Raw genomic sequence first — 23927 nt, 5'->3', positions numbered from 1 at the left:
GAGGGAATTACTTCAAATTGAAAGAGTGGAAATTTAGGTTAGACATTAGGATGAGATTAGATGAGATTAGATGAGGTCGGTGAGGCGCTGGCACAGCTGCCTGGAGAAGCTGTGGTGCCCCATCCCTGGAGGTGCTCAAGGCCAGGTTGGATGGGGCCCTGGGCAGCTGAGCTTGTGGGGGGCAGCCCTGCCCACGGCAGGGGCTGGGTGAGCTGTGAGGTTCCTTCCAACCCAAGGCATTCTGTGATTCCATGATTAAGGAGAAAAAAAATAAAAAACAACCAAAAACCAATATAAAATAAACAGCAAATTAACTCTAGCATAATAGATACATCTACCATAAAACACACACAATGAATTAACTGGAATCATCGACAGCAAAAATAATTTATAGTTTAAGATGATTCTTCGTTCTTCTTCATTCTCTTGTTTTATGACTGCCAAAGACAACTTTAATCATACAGAAATACGAAAAGGTAAAATAAACTCACTCTGTCCTTCAAGGTGCTATTCTAATAACACTATCATGCAGTGACTAAACAATGGCCAGTCACTTCTTTGTTTTGTATGCTTGCCCTGCAAATAATCATAATGTCATGCAGCACTCAAGACCCTCCAAAATTATAAAGATAAGTGATACAGCCAACCACAGAAAACTCATATGTGTGCACAACCCTTGTATAAAAGCAGTAACTCTAATAACTCCAATCAGGCACATCAATGCAAAGCAGGTGTTTGCAGAACTGAGGCTTGTGTTACAGGAGATACATGCAACTCCTGAACTCCTGAGTTATTAGGGTGCTTGCGTTAGAAATTAGTAAGAGCATGTTTTTAATAGAAAACCTTTATACAGTCATAACAAAGTGTTCTGCTTGCTCCAGCTGTTAGCATACTGTGCTACTCCATCGTTTTCTATCATAAGCAATGCAAATCAAGTTGGAATTGAAGTGAAAGCCCTTCAGGCCCTCTGCCACTCCCCTTCTCACGAGGATCCCTAGTGCCTTTCATTTACAAGCCCCAAAGCTTCCCAGATTCACAACAGGGTCAGACAAACAGCACAGTATTAATTACTCACAGCATGAATTTGAAATGCAAGCAGCTCCAGAAAAACAACCCCTTCCGCGGACAAACCCAACTGGGACAGCGCGTTTCCCCTACTGCCAATGGCCAAGCACACCAACACCCTGCCCCAACACCCCCTGCAGCACCACAGAGAGCCCCAGAAGGCAGCATCGCGACTCGACAGGGCAGCACCGCTCAGCCGGCCGGGGACAGAGAGCAGAGCGGCAGCCGAAGGGTCGGCAGCCCGCGCGCTCACCTGGCAGGTACTCCGCCTCGAAGCGCCGCCTCGTCTCGGCGATCAGCGCAGCTTTGTCCTGCTGCTGCGAACGAGAAAACGGCAGGACATGAAAGGGCCCAGCGCAACCCCTCAACACCCTCACACACAGAGCCAATCCCCCCACCGCCTCTCCGTCCCCCACCTGCATTCCACCCCACCCGCGCGAGGGCCGCCAGAAAACAGGGGAGAGCGCGGGGCGCGAGGGGAGCACTCACGTCAGCCATGGTGCGGCGGGGCCGCCCGTGACGGCCGCGACAACTGCAGGGAGACAGGAAGAAAAGACGATGGAGGCGCCGCGTGACCCGGGGGGCGTGGCCAATGGGGAGTGGGCGTGACCATACGCCCATCCCGGCAGCAGGAGTCGGGCGCTCAGTAGCTCCGCCCCTTAGTGTCATGGCCGCGCCTTTCTACGCCCCGCTTCCTCTCCCGTCATGCGCTGCGTGGCGCGAGTTTCGGAGCGGCGCGGATTGCCTTCGCTTCCGTCCTGTGTTGCTTCCTCGTCCCGTCATGTCCGGCACTGCGGCGCGGGCAGGTGGGTGAAGCCCCGCAGGCCGGGTCTTCCCGTGGTGGCTTGTGTGGGTGGGTCCCTTCAGGCGGGGGCGGCGTAGCAGTGCGGTCAGCGTTAATTTTGCTACTGTGCTACTGTGCTGGCTGCTGGCGGGCTGTAACTTAACCCGTTAGTTGTTATGGAAGTCTTTTGGCGCACCGTTGCCTTACGCCTTCCTCATCTATGCTACTGAAGCACTATTGGCTTTGTATTCTCGCTTAGTCTGTGTCATTGCTTTGTGATATGGCGTTTTCCTTGAGGATTAACGCAGCTGCTTGCAAAGCGTTTTACTTTTTGTTCTGCTTTCGTTTTGCAGGGGGAGAGCTTACAGCTGGGCTAAACCTGACAGGAGTGGAGAGGTATAGAGTTTTCTTGTAGGGGAATGCACGTACAGAGGAATAAAGATGCTTTTGAGTGAGCCACAGCACGTCTTATCCTACAATGGAGAGCTTCTCGTCTTCCAGCTGTCGAAAACAAAGCACGTGGAGGGAGCAGCTGACAAAACAGTGAAGCTGTGTGTCAGGAGGATGGCATTTGACAGAGACGCTCAGCTGTTTGTTCAGATGTCCTCCGGGGCGTTTAGCATGCGCACAAAGCACTCAGAAACTGAAATCGTTTGCTGTGACTGTGCCACGCATTCCAAAACAGGGATTGTTCTTCCCTGTGTTTTGATGAAAGTGAAAAAGCAGGACGGCGTTTTCGAGCACCTTTTACTGTTGCTTCATAGCTCCGACCGGTTTGAGCAGTGCTGTCATTTTAAATTGGATTATGAGCTGAAAGAGGATGTCAGGTTGTTTGCTGGCCCCTCGGCGCTATGGAGGCGTGCCAACAAGCTGTTCTACATCTCTTCTGATACCTGCACGGTTCTGACCGCTCCTGTTCAACTTTCTTCAGTTGTGTGGACAGGGGAAATTGAGGGTGAAGGCACTGTTGTGTTAGGGATCAGAGCTGCTTGCCTGCCTGAGAGTGAAGATGGGGATGAGTTGTGCACTTCAGATAGAGCCATCTGGGGCAGTGAGTTCTTTGGATATGCAATTGAAATGCAGAAAATGCTGACTGGCACATGCTTTATGCCTCATGCTTACAGCAGGGTAGTATCTTCTGTCTGCGTCTGCAAGAGTGAGAGACTGAAAAAACAACTCAGAATATCAGCTGTTGCCATCACAAACAAGAATCTACTGATCTGGTTCCAAGATGGTGTCCCTAAAGGTGTTTGTGAGCTTCCTTATGAAAAACCATGTTTAATAAAAACTGCTGTAACCAGTAGCAATGATTTGCTATTTATTGTATCTTTTTCATCTGGGAATGTATGTGTTGTACCGAGAGAGAACTTGCAGGTATTTATGCCTTAAGTAGCTACCTTTTCCTACTGCATCCTTTTTGTTTCTATCCTTCTTTCCGAAGTGAGAAGCTACATGTTCAAGATTTATTGCTTTCTGTCTTTTCCATCAACTTCTGATAAAATAACCTGGCTTAAGTATAAGTTTTTAGGGAGAAGTTTTTCACTCAGAGGTTGGTGACGCACTGGAACAGGTTGCCCAAGGAGGTTGTGGATGCCCCATCCCGGGAGGCATTCAAGGCCAGGCTGGATGTAGCTCTGGGCAGCCTAGTGTGGTGGATGGCAACCCTGCAAATAGCAGGGGGGTTGAAGCTTGATGAGCATTGTAGTCCTTTTCAACCCAGGCCATTCTATGATATCATGTGATTCAGTATATACTTTTTTTTCCTTTCACTGCTCTCTTATATACTTGAAAATAAATCTAATGTTTAGTGCTACGTTTTATGAGTCTGATGTGTAGATTCTACTGAAAATAAAATCAATAATATGAGAATCTTAAGCTTAAGACAGATATGAATGTGCTTGTAAAATTTAGGTTAAAATCGTAGTTAACTGTTATTATTTTAAAGCATAAACTTCTTGGAATTGACAAGCTTTTTGAGTTTTCCCTTTCTGTGTCAAAAAACATTATTTCACAGAAACGACAAGGAGATCCTCACTTTATTTTTCCTTAAGTATGTAGGGACAGAATTAAGTGCTAGGTTTTTGTAATACTCTGTCAAGAAGAGGCAGTGGAAATGAAATCTTGTCTTATTTGAAAGGCAAACTTCGTCTTAACAAGATCACATACAAGATTCCAAATATATATGTTTTAAAAGCTCTTCTACTGCAGGTTACTTCCAAATGGCAGAAGGTGAAGTCTGTTCTGGTAGATGACTTTATTGGTTCTGGAACTGAGCAACTGCTACTGCTGTTTAATGATGAATCCAATACAGATGTGTTAAATACGTTTAAAATAATGGACTTTGGAAAGATAAACTATGAAGTAAGTTCAATTTGCCTTTTCTCAGCTGTTCAGTCTGTGCGTTTAAAAAAAAAAAAAAAAAGAAAAAAAAAACTTGAGAAATGATTAAAGCAGTGGTGCTAAGTGAAATTGGATGTTTGTTGTGAAATGCCCTGAAGTTTGAATATAATTGAGTATAATACTCTCTGAATAATGACATAAGTTATCTGGAGCGATTATTCTACTTTCTGGATAGTATCAGCATCCTTCTGGGAGTACGGTTGAAGATGCTTCAGATACAGATCTTTTGTAATGCTTAGCTTTTATTTAAGAAAATTAAGGTTGTAGTGTATGTTAATTACTGTCTTATAATTGTGTCTTTCTTTTATATATTATCAATCCATAACTGCTTTCAGAAGATGAGATTTTTCTTTTAAAATGAACATGGCTATTCTGGTTTCCTCACTTTTTTTTTTTTTTTTTTTTGTATTAATGATGTGTAGTATCCTGTACCTTACATTCAGCTTTTTAAATACTTATGCTTTTTTTTTTTTTTTATTAGAGTGGTGTTAATTATAAAGATGATGTTCCTGCTGCAGAAGGATTACAAGAGAATGGTTTGCTTACCATCCAAGCTCTTGAAACAAGATTACAGGTCTGTGCTAAATAAATCTGCCTTCATATTTTTCCAAATTAATTTTCTGTATTGTTAGTCTAAAGAGTGAGGTTGATAATGCTATTTTTATTGGAGAAGTGGTGCAGGGAGAAATTAATGTTATTAAGTATCCGTTCTTGAATTGGTGGTAGTCTGTTTCAGTTCATTCGGTTGTTATAAATGCATTTAAGTAATTAGAAGAATCTAATTTAATTTTAATTAAATTTTTGTGATAATGCTGAAGCCGTCTTACAAAAGCTTTGTAACAGTCATTTTACTTATGATGTTTAAATGCTAGTTTCATAATATTAGAGAGTCTATTTCTTTTGCTCAGCATGATGTATTTTGAGATGCCAGATTTCCAGAGTGCTGATGAGTAGCAGCTGTTCCTGGAAGAATGAAGTGTTTCTTTGTCTAGGGACTTCAGTCAAATTGGTTTTAACTTCTATCCAAAATAGTGACCATTGTTATTTTATCACCTGCCAATGTTTTTCTTCCTGATACTGGCAGATTTATTGACATAATATTGCAGTATAGAGTGAATAAAGTTAAAACCCGTATCCTTCTTTTAATTAGCTTTGTATTATCATGCTGGGGAATAATACATGCTAGAATATAGGCAATCAGTGGGAATATATCATCTGCTAGTGAAACTTGAAGATACAGCCTTCTAGTTTAAGTGCTGTTAGTAAACATCCAGCATGTTCTCCTCGATGTTCTTTGCCACTGTTGTCTGTGTTTACCTTGGTCAAAGTTGGTAGTAACTGACCAAATGCGAAGATTATTGAAAACAAACAAAAGACTAATGACTTCTGAAGACAGCATAAATCATGGATTAAGTCAATGTAAGAATGTTGTTACTCTATTTGAAGTGCTTTAAGTATGTAATAGGAGGTGATTATTCTGTTCATTTATGAATTAGTGAAAACTTTAGTGTATGGTGCTAGTTTGATCTGTAGCCTTTAAGAGGAAGGAATTTGGCCAGCAAAAGTTTGGTTTATTACTGAAAGAAAAGGAGGATTATGGTCCATTAGGTAAATCACTGAAAAAGGAAAGAAAAAAAAAAAATCTTCTAATGACAAATGAGATATGTAGAGATACCATACATCTTCTGAAGGATAGAAGCTGTTATTTAGAGAATAGAGAACAATAGATTTATCTTTCCTGGAAGTGAGAAGAAAACAGCTAGGTTAATTTTGAGAACCTCTAGGTCCCTTGCAGCCTTAAATTTGTTTTATTTTATCTATTTATTTATTTACAGTTCTTCACCTTGCTCACTAGATAAAGGTCTATTGGTTTTTTCATGCAGAAGTGCAAGTTTCCTTCACAATTCATTACTTTCTACCAGTGACTAGTATAGTTATATACCTTAAACATGATTTTTTTTGCTTCCTTATTCTTTCCTTATTTATCCTTCAGTATAGGTAACTTCAATAGTTTCCATCTCTTATTTTTTCTCCTTCCACTTTCGTTGTGAAGATCGCCTGCCCTGCCGCTGAGTGCTAAACATTTTATGTAACTTGTCTTCTGATTTTCTCCTCTTATACACAGGCTGGCTTTCTGCTTTACAGCTTTTTGAATATGTGTTGCAATCAAATGAATACTCTGTATTGTGCAGTCTATTGATTTTGATAGAAGCAAGCCACTGACTGGAGATCTTATGTATCAGCTGCTGATAAAGTCCTTCTGATGGAGACACAGAATCCTTCATAAGTCTTTTTTTTCCCCTAGATTTCTTTCAGACGTAGTAGTTCTCTCATTTTCCAAGTCACATGCTAACCCAGGCACTGTAAGAATATTGAAAATCCTCTTATTTTTTAATGCTTAAAATCTTTGATATTGCCATGGCAATGAATTTTGGAAGTAGGTGTAGATATGATTTTTAGCCTTAATATTGCAATGTTGCTTCCTTGCTGAGATCTCTGTTCTGCTGTGTGTGTCTCTGAATAGTAAAGTACTGTTGCCTTTTTGTTATCTGATGTAACTGAATTTCAGAGATGTTCTTGTGTTTTTGTTCCTGCTTACCTTGGAAATTTCCAAAAGTGATGAGTTGTTTTGTCACCAAAATTCAAGTTGTCATGTGTTCACAACCTCTGCAGTATCTCCTATTTTAGGGCAAAGAGAAATAGCAAATGCAGTGTTTTTCCATACCTCTGTTGCTCCCCCATAAAACATTTTATGCCTGCGTAGTTGTTTTTTACCCACATCAGAACTTTGGTAGGTGTTACAATCCACTACACTGAAATAGGCTGCATTTAACTCATATGCAGTAGTGCGTGTAAGTTGCATGTTGCAGATAGTGAAACTCAAGAATCTGTCAGTTTGTTTATTTTTGGAACTGCTCTGTGTTTATCATGTATCTGGTCTTAAGCTACTGCCCACAGCCTTTATGCCTCTGATTATTTTCCTTAATGATCATCACGCTATCTTCTCAAGAGAACTTTCTTTGGCAGAGTAGTGCAGCTACACTGTATCTGTGGTTGCAGTGTTTCTCATGGTTTTATTAGCTGTTCTGACATAAATACGGGACTATTCAACATCAACTGCTGAAAGTTTAGCAAGAATTATAGTGCCAGGCTCTTGATTAATTCTTTTTCCTTTCATTTGGCTTGCCTGTTTTAGGGCATTGTGTTTGTTTGTTAAGGTTTTTTGAGGGGGAGGAGGGGGGTGGAGTGGTTGGATTGTGTGGCTTTTTCCACTATCATTTATTGAATTGAGAATTTATTTGTTCCCATTCTGACGATGTGGTGGTGGTGGTGGGTGGGAAGTTATTCAAGAAATGTTCTGTACATTTTATTTTTAAAACTTAGATTAGGAATAGTAACAAACAGTTGTTTTCTGTACAACCTTTGTACAGAATCTACGATTTTGTAGATTGAGTTTTTTGATACTTTTTCAAAAAAGATTTTGGTTGCTTGGAAACCATAGAGACTTTTAATAAAAGAGCAGCTTCAGACTCTAGATATCTGGATTATGTTTTCCTCTAGCATTTTTGTCTACTTTCACTGTTTCACCTTTGCTTTTCGTGGTAGTTCTAGTCCTGCCTATTGTAAATCTTCCTTTCCATTTTCTGCCCTTTGCCAAAAGTTCTTGGCTTAGTATTTTTAGCTTTGTATGTATGAGTATTGTTTTATTTATGAATATTGTAAGCTTAATTGCAATGTGTCAAAGCACTGTCCTACTTCCTACTAAGCCTCCACTTTAATTTGCTTTCTGACAGTGATTCATCCATTGTACTCTTTGTGCTGAATTTTCTCTCAGCTTTGTTTGTTCAGCTCTATATTGCGGTGTTTTAAACTGGATGTTTATTTTCTGTTTTAAAAATGATTCACTTTTATTTTCTGTTTCACGGTGCAAAGAGTGTGACTTCTACAATTGCTTGTTACTTGGTACATCTTGGGTATGGATCTAAGGGTGTACGTTTTCCTTGTTCCAGTAGCAGTGATAGGGTGTTACTCTAGTTTTTGCCATGTGATAAATTTCAGTTGTCATTCTTGTGTTACTTTATGAAGGGGGAAAAAGGTGCTTGCAAAAGTCACACTGGAGAGCAATTGAATCGATCAGTAGATCTTTGGCTATTTTGACTGTTTCTCTGTATGTACTTTCCTTTTTGTTTTTCTTCTGTACCTGAGTTTCTTACTTGGGAGTTTCAAATAGGAGTAAGTAATGGTTTGGTATTCTGTGGACTACAGTTAGGAAGAGATTGTAGAAATATAAAATAATAGAATCATAGAATGGTTTGGGTTGGAAGGGACTTTTAGGATCATCTAGTTCCATCCCCCCCTGCTAGAGGCAGGGACACTTCCCTTTAGACCAGGTTGCTCAAAGTCCCATCCAACCTGGCCTTGAATGCTTCCAGAGAGCGGCACCCACAACCTCTCTGGTTCAGTGTCTCACCACCCTCACAGTAAAGAATTTCTTCCTAATATCAAGTCTAAATCTCTTCTCTTTCAGTTTCAAACTATTTCCCCTTGTCCTGTCGCTACGTGCCCTCATAAAAAGTCCCTTCCCATTTTTGTTCTTTATTCTTAACTGTTTCTTCTCCTGCCAGTTCTGGCACTGAAGTGTTTCATGGAGTCTGGTATTTGTGATGCTTGGTTTGATAGGTGGCAAATAATTTTGATAGAGAATTTATCATGGTGGGTTCCATTTCCTCTGAATGCCCTTTGCTCTTGCATCATGAGCAAATGGCATTACTCCTTTTAATTCATATATCTTTCATTCAGGCTTGTCATTTGGTGATGACTGAATCTGATGTCTTTTTTTATTTGTTTATTAGTTTAGAGATTGTTTTTCCTTTCCAATGATAGGCTTTGTTCTCCCCTCTCTTGTTGTTGACAGTAACAGACTTCTCAGGAACTTAATTCCCAGAGTATACTTTTTGAAGAATATTTTGAAGTATAATAACCTAATTCTTGGAACTTGTCTGTGTACTTGACTGTCTGTAAGACAGAAAACAGTCAACATTTCAATGTCTTGAAAAATAAAAAAATAAAAAAATAATGTTAATACTAAAATAAAGCAGAAACAATATTGAGAGAGTTGAATATCTACATAAACATCTAATGTGAATATTCTCAAGATAAATTTGGAGTTTAATACTGAGAGAACAAGATTCTTAGTTTTGTATTTTGGCAGCAGAGTAACCTGACTTGAACAATTTTTAGAAGAATTACTTCAGGAACATCAGAAATTGGATTGTGATCCTTGCATAAAATGGAAAGTTGAGGGTTATCTTGGTAGCTTTGATACCAGTTATTATTTGGAGTAAACTGTAGACTGTGTCCAATGACGACTTTTATATTTTACAGGCTGGTCTCACCTCTGTTCGAGAGCTACAGCAGCATTTACAACTCAAAAAGAGGGTTATTCTTGAATCATGCAGAGCACTAATAGATCTAGTTGAAGGAAGAAGCCATATTCTACCAAGTGCAAAAAAGGTAAAAAGCAACACTTTTTTTTTTTTTTTTTTTTTTTGCTATTTTTACCAGTCGAAATTGCCTCTATCAGAAGTCATTAATTTGCTTTAAAAAAAGTCTGATTCATTATTTTAACCTGACAGTTTATGTAGTTAAGAGTAAATTTAATTTTTTCCTTGAAATTGATCTACACCGTACCTCCTGGTGACTGGTTTGTACGTGGAAGTAACCTTTAACAGTAAGTTAATGACCAACAGTAGGAGGATTGTATTGTATTAATTGGTACAGTTACCTGTATATCAAATACCTGTCTCTAATATGATAGAAAGAATGAGCAGTGATTTCTGTAGGCAAAGTTTATTTTAGAATGTGGCAGAGGGAACTGTGAGCTGAAAAGGTGACGGAGTTTGGGCAAATGTTATAACTGTATGCTTCTTAAACTAAGACTCATAGTTACTTGAAATCTATTTGATCTTTCAGTATCCTTCATGTCAACCAGGTTTAGGCAGCAAAATTTTAAGCAATTAATAATATAACTTCTAATGCCTTCTTTGGAAGAAAATGTGTGCAAAGAGGGGATGAGTTGTTTGTTATGATAGTTTTTGTTTTAAGAAAATGGATTTATATCTCTTAAATCTATTCTAGAGAGTAAACTAGTTTGTACAGATTTCATTTAATGTAGTAGATTTTATAGTAGAACATGAAGTAATGCTGCATAAAAAGAACTGATATCTGCACTTAATTGATCTAAACAAACATTTTTCTGTAAGGAAGGCCTTGTCAGTCTCTGGGATGATGTGGAAGAACCTTATTCTGTTAGCAAAGAGCCATCATTGACACCTAAACTTCAAGATCACTTCATAGAGAAATTGTGGCAACGTGTTGTGGGTGACAACTTGATAGTTGGAGTAAAACTAACTGAATCATTTTGTTTGTAAGTACATAGATAAAATATTTTCATTTTGCAGTTTAATAGAAGTTGAGATTGCAAGTAAAGCCCTGCAGTAAAAAGAGTGGATTTTTGAGATTTGACTTTTCTTATTTCAACATCTGTGTATGATGTATTTCAAGTGCATTTTGCCAGTATTGTTACTGTGACGTGTCTCTCTAGTGCTGTGCCAAAAATATATAATCTAGGCAAAAATCAGCTGCATCAACATAACTACATCATTACTGGAGGCATTTATAACAGAGCTTTCATTGACAAAAATTATGGTTCTTTGTAGTTCACATGAGCATAGGTATACTGACATCAGTGTGTGGTGTAGATTTAGCTCTGTTCTAACTGTACTGTTCCTGCTGCCTAAGCATCAGTATCTCACCATTCATAGAATGATTTCCTTAAAAAGTAGAATAAAACATTTTTAATTCTCTGATCGACTTACCTCTATTCAGCTGTGCTGTAGTCAGATATCAAATCAAGTATTTTCTGAGCCTATGCATTATATAAATTACATGGAACAAGCAGACTTAAAATATTCAAAGCTTCAAAAAGATTTGTTCTCGTTATTATCCTTAAAGTGATTTGTTCATTCTGCTCATTTCAGTTGCTTAGTTGTAGTCATGATTACTAGTGATGTTATTCCCCCATTGATGCGGGAGCTTATTTGGAGTACATTTTGAAAGCACAGACAACAGAAAAAACTTATGATAGACACTATGTAATGTAAACTTTGGTAGAGTTAGAAGTTACTTTTTGACCTATACTCCCACGAGCATTGTAGCTGACACTGTGTTAAGGTAAGCTTAAGAGTACTGATTGCCTCTGAAAATCATTCAAGTGAGTGTGAGGGAACTGACCTCTCCAGGCCCTTTGGTTGTTCTGCTAGAACTGTAGGTGTATTATTTCACAACTACCAGCTTGCTATAACTTTACAAGGAAGCTGACCTTGTCTTCTCGACGGCCTCTGTTAAGAGCTACCAAGGCAAAAGACTGTTTTTGCCTTTCCACTGTTTATTCTTTTAGCTTTGATGACAGTGACTTTATTTTTGGAAATGAAACACCTAATTCCTATGTAGCTTCAGAAGTCCTGAGAAGATTTTGAACTACTTTTTTAAAACCAGCAGCAACCTTGCCCTGTTCTTCATTTTTATAGTTGAGAACCGATCTGTGAAAATCAAGTCATTTGTGAAAGGTTACCTCATGCAAGGCTACATTATATATATGTTATATATATATAATATATATGATTACCTAATTACAATTAGATAATAATAAATACAATACCTAATTACAAGGCTAGCAACAGAAGGATGTAATAGGTTGTGGTAGGCTCCAGGAGCCCAGGGTTGTGGGCCTATGGTTTTGCAGAAAAGGGCTTGCTTTATTTTCAACTCCAATGTGGAGGTTTTCGTTGATTATTTTTGGGCTTCCTGCTAATGCAAGATTATATTGATGTTTTAGATTACACTGTGAGGTGATGATATTTCCCATAAAGGAATCTGAATGTTTGTATGACTTCAGTTGTCAGTGACATCTTGAGATTGAGATAATTGTTAGAGTAAATTGTTCACTGAGAGAAGATCTGAACAGTACTACTGGGATTTCACAGAAGAATCTTGTGTTGAATGAACAAAACGCCTTTCAGAAAATTACTTCATGTTTAAGGAAACCTATTTTAAACCTTTTATTTTACTTTCTGCATGCACTTCTGTTTGAATACCTAAAAACCAGTGTGAATGCTACAAGAACATTTAGTTCTCAAACAGGCAGAATTTTTACTTTCTGTAGTCCTTTTTATTATTATTATTATAAGTCTTTAAAAATGAAATGCAGATGTCATAGAGTATCTGCAAGGGTTATATTGAGTGTTCAACATTTTCCGAGTGAATTAAATGTCCAAATTATTTCAGTTAACGCGAGGGATCTAATTCCTAGGATCTCTTAATACAAATGACTATTTCATCTAAGATTATAAGTACTTACACACTACATGGTATCTGAATTAACTTGGAATAGTATTGGAGTTTGTAGTAGTCCTAAATATTGTAAAGTACTGTTTTTTTGTTTTTTATCAAAAAGCAAAATGCAAACTGGGAGTGCAGTCATCTTATGTGGATTTTCACAGGTCAGTGCGTGATATCAGTTTGTCGTTAGTGATGGATCAAGACTTCTCTTTGATGTCTCCAATTATTGAGTGTCAGAATAAAATAATTAAGGTGAACGAAGTCTTCTCAGCATTATCTGTCTCCTCGTGTCAAATTGAGCCCCCTCAGAAAAAGATGAAATTGGACTTGCGTAACAAGAATGATCTGAAAAAAGATTTTCATAAGAGATGTTCTGGGACTCAGCTGGGTAAAACAAACACTGTCACTGCTGTTACCAACCTTTCACCACTACTGGCATTTCATCGTGTTTGTTGCACAGTTATATTACATGCAAAGAAACAAAAACATCGGAATGGTGATGTTCTGAAGAGCAAAAGCATAACTTTACTCTGTGGGAAAATTTTGCTGAGTCTGGAAGATATTTCAAATGGGAAATATTCAGTAAATATGCTCAAGGATAATAGTTACTGTACAGGTAAATGGATTGATGGAGTTTGGATTCATGAAGATGTGGTTGATTGTTTTTTTCTGGATGAGATTAATCTACATTTTCAGGGTGTAATTATGTTTCTTTCTTTGAACTCAATACATGCAGACTTCTGAATTAAAAGCTGGGTGAAGCAGAAAGCAGAAGAACCATTTATTTTAAATAAAAAAAAATAATTGAAACTTGCTATAAGATTTTACAGTAATGGTGCTGAAGTGCATCAAGAGGTTAATTTTGAAGGTAAATCTGAATACAGATATAGCTTGTTTTTTCCTACAAGTAAGGTAATTACTGTTGATTAGATAACATGACATTTTCCTGACTTAGTATTACTATTTTTTAAGTAATACCAAAGTAACTGAAGCTTTTCCTCATTTGCACAGCTATTGAGTTCCACTATATCTTTTTTTCTTTTTAAGTTCCTGATTGAACTGATTTTGAACTGGGTTTCTGCTAACGTAGTGAAATGTCCTTTTGATCATTTGCTACAAATTTTAATTTCTTCCTTTAATGCCATATCATCAGCTAACACCAAAGTGCCATCTTAATGTCACAGGAGGCTATTAATAGTGTTCCCTTGGCAAGGTGACATTTATCTTTACAGCTCTCTTATTATATAGTTGCAGCTTTGTTAATCGGGTAACCATTTTGCTCAACAGAAGTAGGTGTAAGAATATTTGTGAGAAGAAAGTTTCCAAAGAAAACATTGAATGCAGGTACAGACTGCAAGTAACACTGAGAGTGTGAATGAAAAATGTATTCACACATTCTACATTAAACCTGATCAAAGTATTTAGGTTAAGTATCTTTATGATTATTATTTTCTTGCAGGTTCCACGGAAGACATAGTTGCTATCCTTGCAGTATCTATCAGATTTTCCTTTCAGATTGTGTCTTCTGAATGCACATTGACTCGAGTAAATTCATGGCTACTTGGAGAAATGGACTGTGTTCCATTTAAGGAATGCCATGACATGGTATTCTCTCATAAAGCAGGAAACATCTATGGTACAGTCTTTAGCTGGACACTGAAAAGTCCATTTGAAGGAGTTCTAACGCTATTTTGCAGGTAAAATTGGTCAAAAGTTTTACAGAATATTCTTCTTATGCTCATGCCATTATCTTCATGTTGTCTCTTACAGGCATCATAGCCAACAGCGATACTTCTGATATGAGAATGTCAGAGCATGAATTGTCATGTAATTTTGTGCTAATACACTGAATTCCAAACAACTGCAGACCCCTTTAATAGACACTTGGTACCATTTTGTTCATTCGTTTCAACGCATAGTAATTTCATATTTTTTCTTAATATGTTTTTTCAACACCTGTTGATTATTTTTAACAAAAATGAGCTAGACAATTTAAATTGCATTCTTTGTCATTTTTAGTTTAGTAATGCAACATGCATTTAGTCTAACTTGTACAATTTTTTCTGATAAACTTTATTTTCTATCTACCATTATATTGAAGAGGAAATAATCTGAAAAATCTCAGTTATTTCCTTATCTAGATTGTCAAACTGTTGGGATAAAATGATGTACATCAGGTAAACAAGATAGAAATACTTCCATCATTTATGATTTAGCTGGATTACGCTACTGTGAGAAGAGATTTTCAAGTACTGATAAAGTTTTCTTTTCCTGAGGAGCTCAAGCTAAAACAAAAAAAAATATATACATATGTATATATATATAATATAAAGTAAAATAAAATAAAATATAAAATATATATAATATTTATATATATATAAAATAAAGTAAGTTAGGAATCCCTAATTAATAGTAAAATATAAAACTTTGTTCAATTAAGAATTGGTTGCCTCTCATGTAAGAGCAAAGAGTAATGTTTTTAAAACTCAAGACTTGTAGAAACTTCCTTTTGGAAACTTAGTTTGCTTGATATTCATTTTCAATTTGACTTAACATCGATACTTAATGAGCTGTATATTTATACTTGTGTTTTCAGTGTTGTTTTTTTTTCCCCCTTCATTGGGTCAATCTTTTTCTGGTAGATTATTTCTCTGACAGATTGAAGGTATACTGACAATTTTTTTCATTCAAAATTTTTCATTCAGAAATGAAATAATCTACTTCTGTGATAAATAGTGGAAAATTAAGATAAGTAAATTGCAATAGAAAAGCTTTACTGATCAGTGTAAGAAAACTAGCTACTTAGGGATGTGTTGTGGTTTGAAGAGTTAATCATCTCAAGGGAAGGGGGGGGGAAGGAAGAGGAAGAAACCCAGTTGAGATAGGAGAAACTAATTTATTAAGAGGAATGTGAGATAACGCAGAATAATTAAGAATCAAGTGAACCAAAAATAAACTGGAGGAAAGAGTCAATCGAAGTTCTTATTGACGGGCCTTCACCAACTGGTGTCCCAAAAAAGATGAGAGAACTTCTTCCTCACCCAGAATCAGGAGATCACATCTCCCAAGGCTGGAAGTAGCATGAAATAGCTGAGTCTGTTGGAAGCACAGCACACAGGAAGTGCACCCAGCACTGAGCTTAAGCATCAGGGCAGCCTGCCATATGATACCATGATACAGAATACTGTCAAAAACTGGACAGGACGCTTTTTCTTTTTGTCTTTTTTTTTTTTTTTTTTCTTGGACATGATTTTTTAGGACATCTTCTGATGAGCTCATTTGGCCAAACAGAGGAAATAGGACTTTGGACAAATTGTGTTTCTCTTAGAATGAATGCTGGTCTGTCAATGCATCATGCTGGCGTCTGGGGCAATAGGTTCCCTGTGATGAATACCAGCATTATTTTATCCAGGGTTCTTAATTTGAACATCTAATTGTTTTTAAGCACAATACTTCTTTGCTAGTGGCTGTTCAAAAAAGACCAGCAGTTAGCCACCTAATATCTCTGCAGTGCATATCTATTGACGGTGACAAAATATGAACACATCTTTTTTTCTGCCCCTGAATGCATACTTAGGCAACTTTGTGTTATACGATATTTTTATATACAATGAATTGTTTCTTAAAGAAAGAAGTGATGCTCACATAACTGGATATGTATCTTAATGTTGAATATTTGTTACTGAAGCAACAGATCTTTTGATACACAGCAGCTAGTCTGCATTCCATTAGAGAATCCTTGTTGGCAGTTATGTGTACTGCATACACAATACTTAAAACCACAAACATCCTAAATTTTCATCGGTTCAGTTTAAAGTAATTTTATTATATTTACCACTACAGAATTTTGAATATGCAACATATCATTAATAATTGTACTCTTATTTTGCAGAAGCCTGACTGTCTTGTTCCAGTGTCTTCATAGCCTTACTAGAGTTCTTCCACCAAGCTGTGATGTAAAACTCCTGAAATCTGGAAGCAAAGGTGTACTTATTGAACAGTTAGCACTGGCTTTGGAAAAAGAAATGTTCACCTCAAGGAGTTTCCTCTCCTCAAAAGAAAGTAAAGCTGAAAACAACTTGACAAGGTGGAATAAGCCTGGTGGGAAAATCAGTGATCCTTCTGTGGCTTCTTTACTGGACAGTGAGGATGGTGTTCAGCATTTCAGAGAGAAGCTTCAAAATGAGCGGAAACAGTGTGTGCTAAGTATGAATGAAATGATGGATGGTACCCTCTACCAGAAAATGGCTTTGAAAGTAGCAGAAGCTCAGCTCAGTTCTGATATGATTGTGTGGAGATTGAGCAAATCCTAGAAAATTATCTAAATTTATTTTGAATAAAGATTTAATAAAATTGTAATATAAATATTTTATATTCTCATATATCACTTTTTATTTTATAGCTCAGGTATTTGTAAAGATAATTAACAGTATTTTTGTTGATGACTTATAGCTGGTTCAGCAAAAGTGAGTATTAAAAATAGCAGTCACTACTTAGTTACAGATTTCTGAATTATACCTTAAGGTACTTTTCTAACAAATATTTGAAACTTACAATTCTTGATCTTTGAATGAAATACATTAGACAAGAAAAAAATATGTATGTGTGTAAAATGGTTCTATTAACTTTTACAAGAGCTATCAACACAGACAACACTGTTTATTTGTTGCTTTTTTTTTTTTTTTTTTTTTTTTCCTAATTGTAAGACTAAGCCATAGGAATTATCTAAGTTAGAGGCCACCCTTGGATTTGAGACATTGTGGAGTATGCACTGGGGCTGGAGAAACTAGATTAAGCCTTTTACAAAATTCCATGAACTCTTGAACGTTCATCCTTGTAATCATGGATGTAATCATGCTTTTAAATTAAAGACCATGGAAAGGCTAATTTGCTTAGTAAATCCTGGACAAATCTCTCTTTCCTTGAAACTTAATCCAACTTCAAAGGTGGAACAATCGTTTGCTTGTTCCTTGAGTTACAAATGCTTATCCGTTGATATTAGCTGCTCAGTACTTTGGACCTATCCTCAACTACTGTAAGTAATGAGCAAATCCTTGCCTGTTTCGCTTTAGTTCTGGTGACAAGATAGTATATGTGTATCCCAGAAAAGAGTAGTTACTTTTTATCTTTCTTTTTTCTCCATCATAGGTATATTTTTTTTCTCAGCTTTGTAAGTAATGGAAGGCTTGGAAAATCACGAATCACAATATTTTGTTTCCTTTTATCTCTGCTTTATGCGAGCATAATCGTAGTGTTTGTCACCTTTTGTTCAAAAGTTGTCAAACAGTTTGCTGCAAATAAAGTTTTAATAGTTAACAGCTTGTTCTCTGACAATAAGAGTTCGACTTGAAGAATGAAGGATCTACCAATTCACAGGAACATTCCTCAAGAACTTTGTTGTTTTTATTGTTGTTGGTTTTTTTTTTGTTTTTTTTTTGTTTGTTTGTTTTGCCAAGAGTTCCTGTCATGATTTAACCCAGAAGGCAACTAAACACAACAGACCACTTCATTTACTCCCACCCCGTGGGGGGAATGGAGGGATATGATTTTTAAAGTGTAACAAATGGATTGAGATGAAGACAGTAAGACAGAAAATAAATGAAAAATATTAGTAATGGTAATAAGAGGGGTAGATCTGCAAAACAAGTGATGCACAATGCAATTGCTCATCACCTGGCTGACTTATGCCTAGCCAGTTCCCAAGCAGTGGCTGAACCCGCAGGCAATGCCTCCTCTTATTGTTCTGCTTGATGTCTTGTGATATGAGATGTCCCTCTGGCCAATTTGGTTCCTGCTCTTATCTTAGCTGAAACCACGACAGTGCCTTAAGAAATTAAACTCTGTGTTTACTGGGTGAGACAGAATGATTTGAAAAAACAAGCCACCAAACATACAAAGGCATTTTTTGTTAAGCAACGCTTATGTTCAGTCCACGGTCAGAGCTAAGAGCTCATTGTCAGGACTTGGCAATCAGTTATCACTGGAATTCCCAGGGTAACATTCCTAATTTTAAGCAGCTACAGGTAGAAATCTCAAAACCGTAGCTTGCAGTTAAAATCTTGGTAAACCAGCTGAGAAGGAACTTTCAAAGCAATAAAACTATAATTCATCTCCAGGTACTTGAAGAAGTTTGTGCAAAGTTGTGGAAACAGTTCAGCCATTGATTTTTAGGAGAAAGCAAGGTGTCACATAGTAGCGTTGCTATGTGTCCCTCTCTAAAGAGAAATTTTCATTTGTATTTCCATCCATCACTTGGCAGAACTAGCAGAGTTGACAAAATGAAGAGAAGCTGCTACAGACAAAAGTTGCCAGTTTCTAACTCCATGGGATTGGTACCTTTTGTTATTTAAAAGCAGCACGTAGTTAAATCATGTAATTACATGACTCTTCTTTGCCTGTTAATAATCTATACAACAACATGTTTCTGCTAATGAGTGCTTCCAGAGGCATGAATGCTTAGTTTTCAGATCATCAGATGAAATCATCATAAGCTTTCCCAAGAGACCTCTAAGATTTCTGGGAGTAGTTTCCCAACTCTCTAGTAATAATGTTGCATGACTTCCACTCGTAGTGATGCAATCAATAAATTTAATGAATATACATGAGAGATGCCGTTGTGTCCCAAAATCTAAATAAATGCTAGATATGCTTGGAATGTTTCTGCTGGTCAACTTCTGGGCTAGGAACAATGCAAAAAGTACAGCTGCTCTGAGCAAAAGTGTGCCAAGTTCTCTAGCATCTTCTCATGAAATGGCAGCAATGGCAACATTTTTTTAGAAATGCTTGATTTCCTAAACTTGTCTTTTGAAAATAAAAGCAACTAGGGAAGTTGGAATTCTATTTCTCTAGCATGATGATTAATATCTAGACATGTTCTGGTGAAATGTAAAATCCAAATTGCACTAAGAGAATCACTTACAACCTTATGTTTCCTTATATTTCTAGCCCATTTTCTGGATTTCTGTATTATGATAACTATGCCCACAGTGCTTTTGCTTACACATAATTACTCAGTAGGAGCAACTACTGGGAGGCCAGTGCCAGACCCTCAGAGCTCTGGCTTTGAGATAGGTAGATCAGGAAGTCTCTCAAAGGACCCTTTGCTTTATCAGGTGTGTATGTATAACCCTGCAGTGTTTTTGTCTTCATATAGCAACCACTACCTGCTTGTGCAATGTCCAAGTTATGCAACACGTTGTTGATACAAGACTGGGTAGTGGCTGTGTGCACTGCCAGCAGACTTGTGGTTTTGGTGGGGGTTTTTTTTCACACATAAATTTTTGGCAAGATCATCAAATTATGCTCAGATACAACTTGTCTTGACCGCCCAGAAGTCTAGCAAACATAGTTTTTCATTTCTGAAAACCACGAGGTTTTCTACCAGATATCTATGGTTCTCTTTCTGATGAGGGCTGTGGTCAGCATGCAAGGGCTCAATACTAGCTATTTGAAGAGGCTTAATGTGAAAAGGAATCCTTGCTCAGAGCATATGAGCTTTCATGCCTGATTGCATGCTTATACGTCATATCACTAAAGTCAGCATGATTTAAGGCTGTAAGACAAGGCATTGTGTGTCAAATTACTGTTTTCCTAGCCAAGTTGGTATAATAAACAAAATTAATTGTTACAGCAATTTTCTCTGTTGTTCTCAGACCTCTCAGCCAGGGGAGATGTGTCTGTTCTAGAGTAATCTTTGTGGGATAGCAGTATTTCCTTTTTTAAGTGTGTGTATATATACATATACATTTTCTGGATTTTTTTTCTGGTAATGAGAGCTAAGCCATCTCTCTCAGTTAATAATTAATCTTTTTCCCACGGCTTTTGAAAATTTGGAAACTGTGAGTCTTATGACTGTTCTGAATCATGCTGACTGTGCTAAGACGACAAAATAATAATGCTAGCCTGCTTATCTATGACTGAGCTACTCATTAAAAGCTATTAACAAAGATGATGGGGTCAGCATAAGGAGTATCCAAATAATGGCAGTTTTCTTCTCCTCCCTTCCCTATTTTCCTGGCAGAATTGAAGTTTGAGAGTAGAAGGTAAGTATCAATGCAAGGATAAAGGCATGAGTGTGTGGTGGTTGTTTTTGTTTTGGGATATGTATGTCTATATGTGTATGCATCTGGAGTTTTTTTGACTGTTTTTACCCAATACTCTGTATGGCTGTGTATTTTAGGCATTCCCCTAGGTGGGAACAAGGTGATCATCTTGGATCAGTAGAAATTTCTACCAAAGGTAATGGCTGTATTGAATACTCCCAGGGGAAAGGCAAATGAGTAGGAGGTTCAATACCGCTCTTTAATTATCACTTCAAGAAGGTGATACTATTTTGGTATTTTTTATGACCTCAGGTTTCTAGTATGTGACAACATTACAGCTTTGGTGCATTGAGAAACTCATAATTCACAGGTATATGATGGCAACTGATACTTATAACTAGGTTAGAACAAATACTGCCAAAGGGTTAGGTCTGCAGTAGTGCAGTGCTTGAAATCCAACATTCACAAACCCCTGTTGCTTAACTGTGGTATTTAGGTCAGGTCTGCAGCTTAGTAAAGAAGTCTCATGTTAACTAATTCTTCTCCTCTTGTCTAAGGTTGTCTAAGTGGTGAGGTGGTGAATCATCCAGCCAGCTGCAATCCTTACCTATGCAGACAGGTATAAAGAAAAATGCTTTGTAATGAGTCCTTGAAAACTGCGTGTGCTGCCTCTGTACCTGCCCTCTTCTCTCTCCTCAGAGCCCTAGTTACAATTTTGAGCTGAACATGTGATGTCTTTTATAATCCTGGCTTTGAAACATTCTCAAGCACAAGGAGAAAAACAGAAGCTGCAAAATCTTCCAAAATGTCTGGATGATGGAATTCTGCTATTTCTGCACAGTCTGTACTGTTCTCTCCATACAAACTCTACCAACTGGCTACTTTGAAAGCCTTCCTTCTTCCCTTTCCCTCTTACTCAAATGCTGAGGACTGAAAAAAAGAGTCTCTTTCGAAACGCAGAGATCAACTTTGCATAGCTTTAACACGTCAGGAGCAAGTATATTCTCTTTTCCAAAGGATATGACTTGCAAAGTTAGATAACCTGTAGATAAAGGTCATGTCCCTGATGCAAAGCACGGCACGGCACGGCAAGGCAAAAAGAAGGCGGCTTGCAGAAGGAATAAATTCTTACCGTGCTTTCCTAACAGAGATATGAATTTTCCTAATGGAGTGCATTTTCTGGATAAATTGACAAGTTGTAGGCAAAATGAGGATGAATAACAGAAGAGTCCTGTCACTTTGAAAAAAAGTCTTTCTGTACTCAGTAGTTCTTACTGACTCCTGAAAACTCCTGGAGTGAATGAGATACTTAAAAAATCCTCAGTAACCTTCTATAAATTAGTAGTGTGTCTGAACTGTATCACGTTAGCAATATCAATGATCCATAATTTGAATGTTTTAAGTGGCTGACGACAGATTGCGGCTATAACGATGATTACTTTAACAGCATCTAAAGGGTTGTTGTTGTCTTAAGTTACTGGAATTTATGGCACATAAGAAGGCTAATATAATGTAAATCTTCCTCAGTGGTACAACAAACCTGGAGAAAATTCACATCATGGACTGTGACATTGTCCAGTGCTATTTCTGGTGTCCCTTGCGTTGGTTATTAAACCTATCTGATGTATCTCTCATAATAATGTTTCAGTACTGAAATTTAATTTTTGCTGTACGCTTGAAAAATAATTGTCTTTGCTTTCAAAAACGCAAAATCTTTGATGTGTCAGCATTTCATTTTCATAGGGCTAGGAGGTGGCAATTCTTTCTTTCTGAATGTCAACTTTTAAATCTCTGGGGATCCATTGAGATTACTCCTTTTCTTCCATGCTTACCCTTTCCTTTTCAAAAATCTTTGTTAGACCTAGAAAAATCTTTGGTTTGAATCCTGGCCTCATCCAAAAAAAACTTTCTGAAGGCTCCAGGCTCTGGACATCCACAAGTTGTTCAGAATTTGCTTTTGATTTCATCTCAAAGTTCAGTGCTGGAGCCAGGAGGATTTCTTAGACCCAGATCCTGAAATATTCTATCCCTTCACCTAGGCTTTTATCAGCTGTTAGCATAATTTTTGAGCAGATCCAGCTAGGCTGAACTTCACAAATTGAAGGAAGAGAATAATAAATAATACACATGGCAATAAATTCAGGCGTGTATTTTGCAGTTAACTATTGTTTATTTCTGACTCTCTGCTCTCTTTTTATTTACACAGGCAACAGACATGATACTTCAATTTTGTTTGAAATTGTTTGCACTAAAGCTGGCCAATAATTTGCCCATTGTGAACCATGCAATAACACATCTTGTTGAAGTAATTGCTAACAATATTTTAGACTGTAAATCTTCATGTCAAATTGCACATTTTGAGGGATGAATGAACAAATACTGGAATGCATGTGCTCTGAATATCAAAAGTTTAAGAAAGCCAGCCTTCAGTGATGAGCTATGAGAAAGGTTACATGTTAAGGTTATATGTTAAGGTTACATATCACAGGGGAGGGTAACATTCTTTTTTTCCAAGTGAAGTAGACATTATTATTTCCTTTTAGGTTTTAGATCTTTCCACATCATAATAAAGGGATAAAGATATGCTCAGCAGTTCATATGTCTAGCTTCTAATATGTTTGAGAGTCACAAAGAAAAACTTAACTCAAAAGCTTATTGTCCTTACTGATACTTGACTAAACGTTTCCAAAAGGAATTATTCAATTGTTTTGAGTGAGCCCATCAAAACTTAAGAAGCCTTACAGCTATCACCCTCCTACTCAAAAACTGTCCAACCTTCCTGGTTGACAGGTTCTATTATATGGAAAAGTGATATTAGAACAACTAGATTAGTTAAGCTGTTTCTCTTATGAGTTTGAAACAATTCAGGGCAGGAGGAGTAGGCTGCTAGTGAGGCACATACAGCTGCTCTGAGGTTGTAGAGTTCTCTCCCTGGGCTGATTCTGGCGATTTGTGAGAATGCGCTATAGGAAGTGCTTTTCTTTACTTGCTTTCTTTGGCATGCTCTTTTGTATAACCCCGTGGTCTTTTGAGGATAGCAATGTTAGAAAAAAATAATAATTCATTTATCTTAAGAAGCTTCTACAAGATAACCTGTTGTGATACAGTGCTTCAAAGATATGTGCTAAACAACATTTTTATCTTATCACTTCCTGAGGGGAAAAAAATGAGAAAAAAAGTGTATGAGTTTCTCAGCTGTTTCTCATGCATCAGGCTTTATCTTTTTCCCCTCTCAG

At 37.4% G+C, this 23927-nt stretch overlaps 2 protein-coding genes across 4 annotated transcripts in view; one reads left to right on the top strand and one right to left on the bottom strand.

Annotated features, from left to right (window-relative positions):
* MOSPD2 (motile sperm domain containing 2) overlaps positions 1 to 1646 on the bottom strand; it is a 32068-nt gene extending 30422 nt beyond the window's left edge. The window contains exons 1-2 of one of the 3 annotated variants that reach the window (XM_052703138.1): positions 1555 to 1646; positions 1319 to 1382 (exon numbers count right to left, since the gene is read on the bottom strand). In XM_052703138.1, the coding sequence (XP_052559098.1) occupies positions 1319 to 1382; positions 1555 to 1563 (73 nt within the window). In that variant the 5' untranslated portion in view covers positions 1564 to 1646. Of the gene's footprint in view, positions 1 to 491; positions 571 to 1318; positions 1383 to 1554 lie in introns of those variants that run through there. The other 2 variants (XM_052703139.1, XM_052703141.1) reach the window with 2 other exon arrangements.
* Positions 1647 to 1749: 103 nt separating this feature from the next.
* On the top strand, positions 1750 to 18033 carry FANCB (FA complementation group B). The gene is made up of 9 exons (XM_052703152.1): positions 1750 to 1871; positions 2203 to 3223; positions 4058 to 4210; positions 4731 to 4823; positions 9635 to 9763; positions 10513 to 10676; positions 12811 to 13265; positions 14109 to 14346; positions 16542 to 18033. The coding sequence occupies exons 2-9, from the start codon at positions 2291 to 2293 to the stop codon at positions 16960 to 16962; spliced, it is 2586 nt and encodes an 861-aa protein (XP_052559112.1). The 5' UTR covers positions 1750 to 1871; positions 2203 to 2290; the 3' UTR covers positions 16963 to 18033.
* Positions 18034 to 23927: the final 5894 nt, after the last annotated feature.

The sequence above is a fragment of the Tympanuchus pallidicinctus genome, unplaced genomic scaffold, assembly GCF_026119805.1.
Source record: "Tympanuchus pallidicinctus isolate F22 unplaced genomic scaffold, pur_lepc_1.0 scaffold49, whole genome shotgun sequence".
NCBI lineage: Eukaryota > Metazoa > Chordata > Aves > Galliformes > Phasianidae > Tympanuchus > Tympanuchus pallidicinctus.
Note: the sequence above shows the minus strand (reverse complement) of the source record. Positions and strands in the feature narration are given on the sequence as shown.

What these genes read in the sequence shown, in the direction of transcription:
- FANCB (XM_052703152.1), top strand. Translation starts at nt 2,291, where the DNA reads ATGCTTTTGAGTGAGCCACAGCACGTCTTATCCTACAATGGAGAGCTT. An exon ending in TACCGAGAGAGAACTTGCAG is followed by an intron (nt 3,224 to 4,057) that starts GTATTTATGCCT and finishes CTTCTACTGCAG; the next exon opens with GTTACTTCCAAATGGCAGAA. An exon ending in TTCTACCAAGTGCAAAAAAG is followed by an intron (nt 9,764 to 10,512) that starts GTAAAAAGCAAC and finishes TTTTTCTGTAAG; the next exon opens with GAAGGCCTTGTCAGTCTCTG.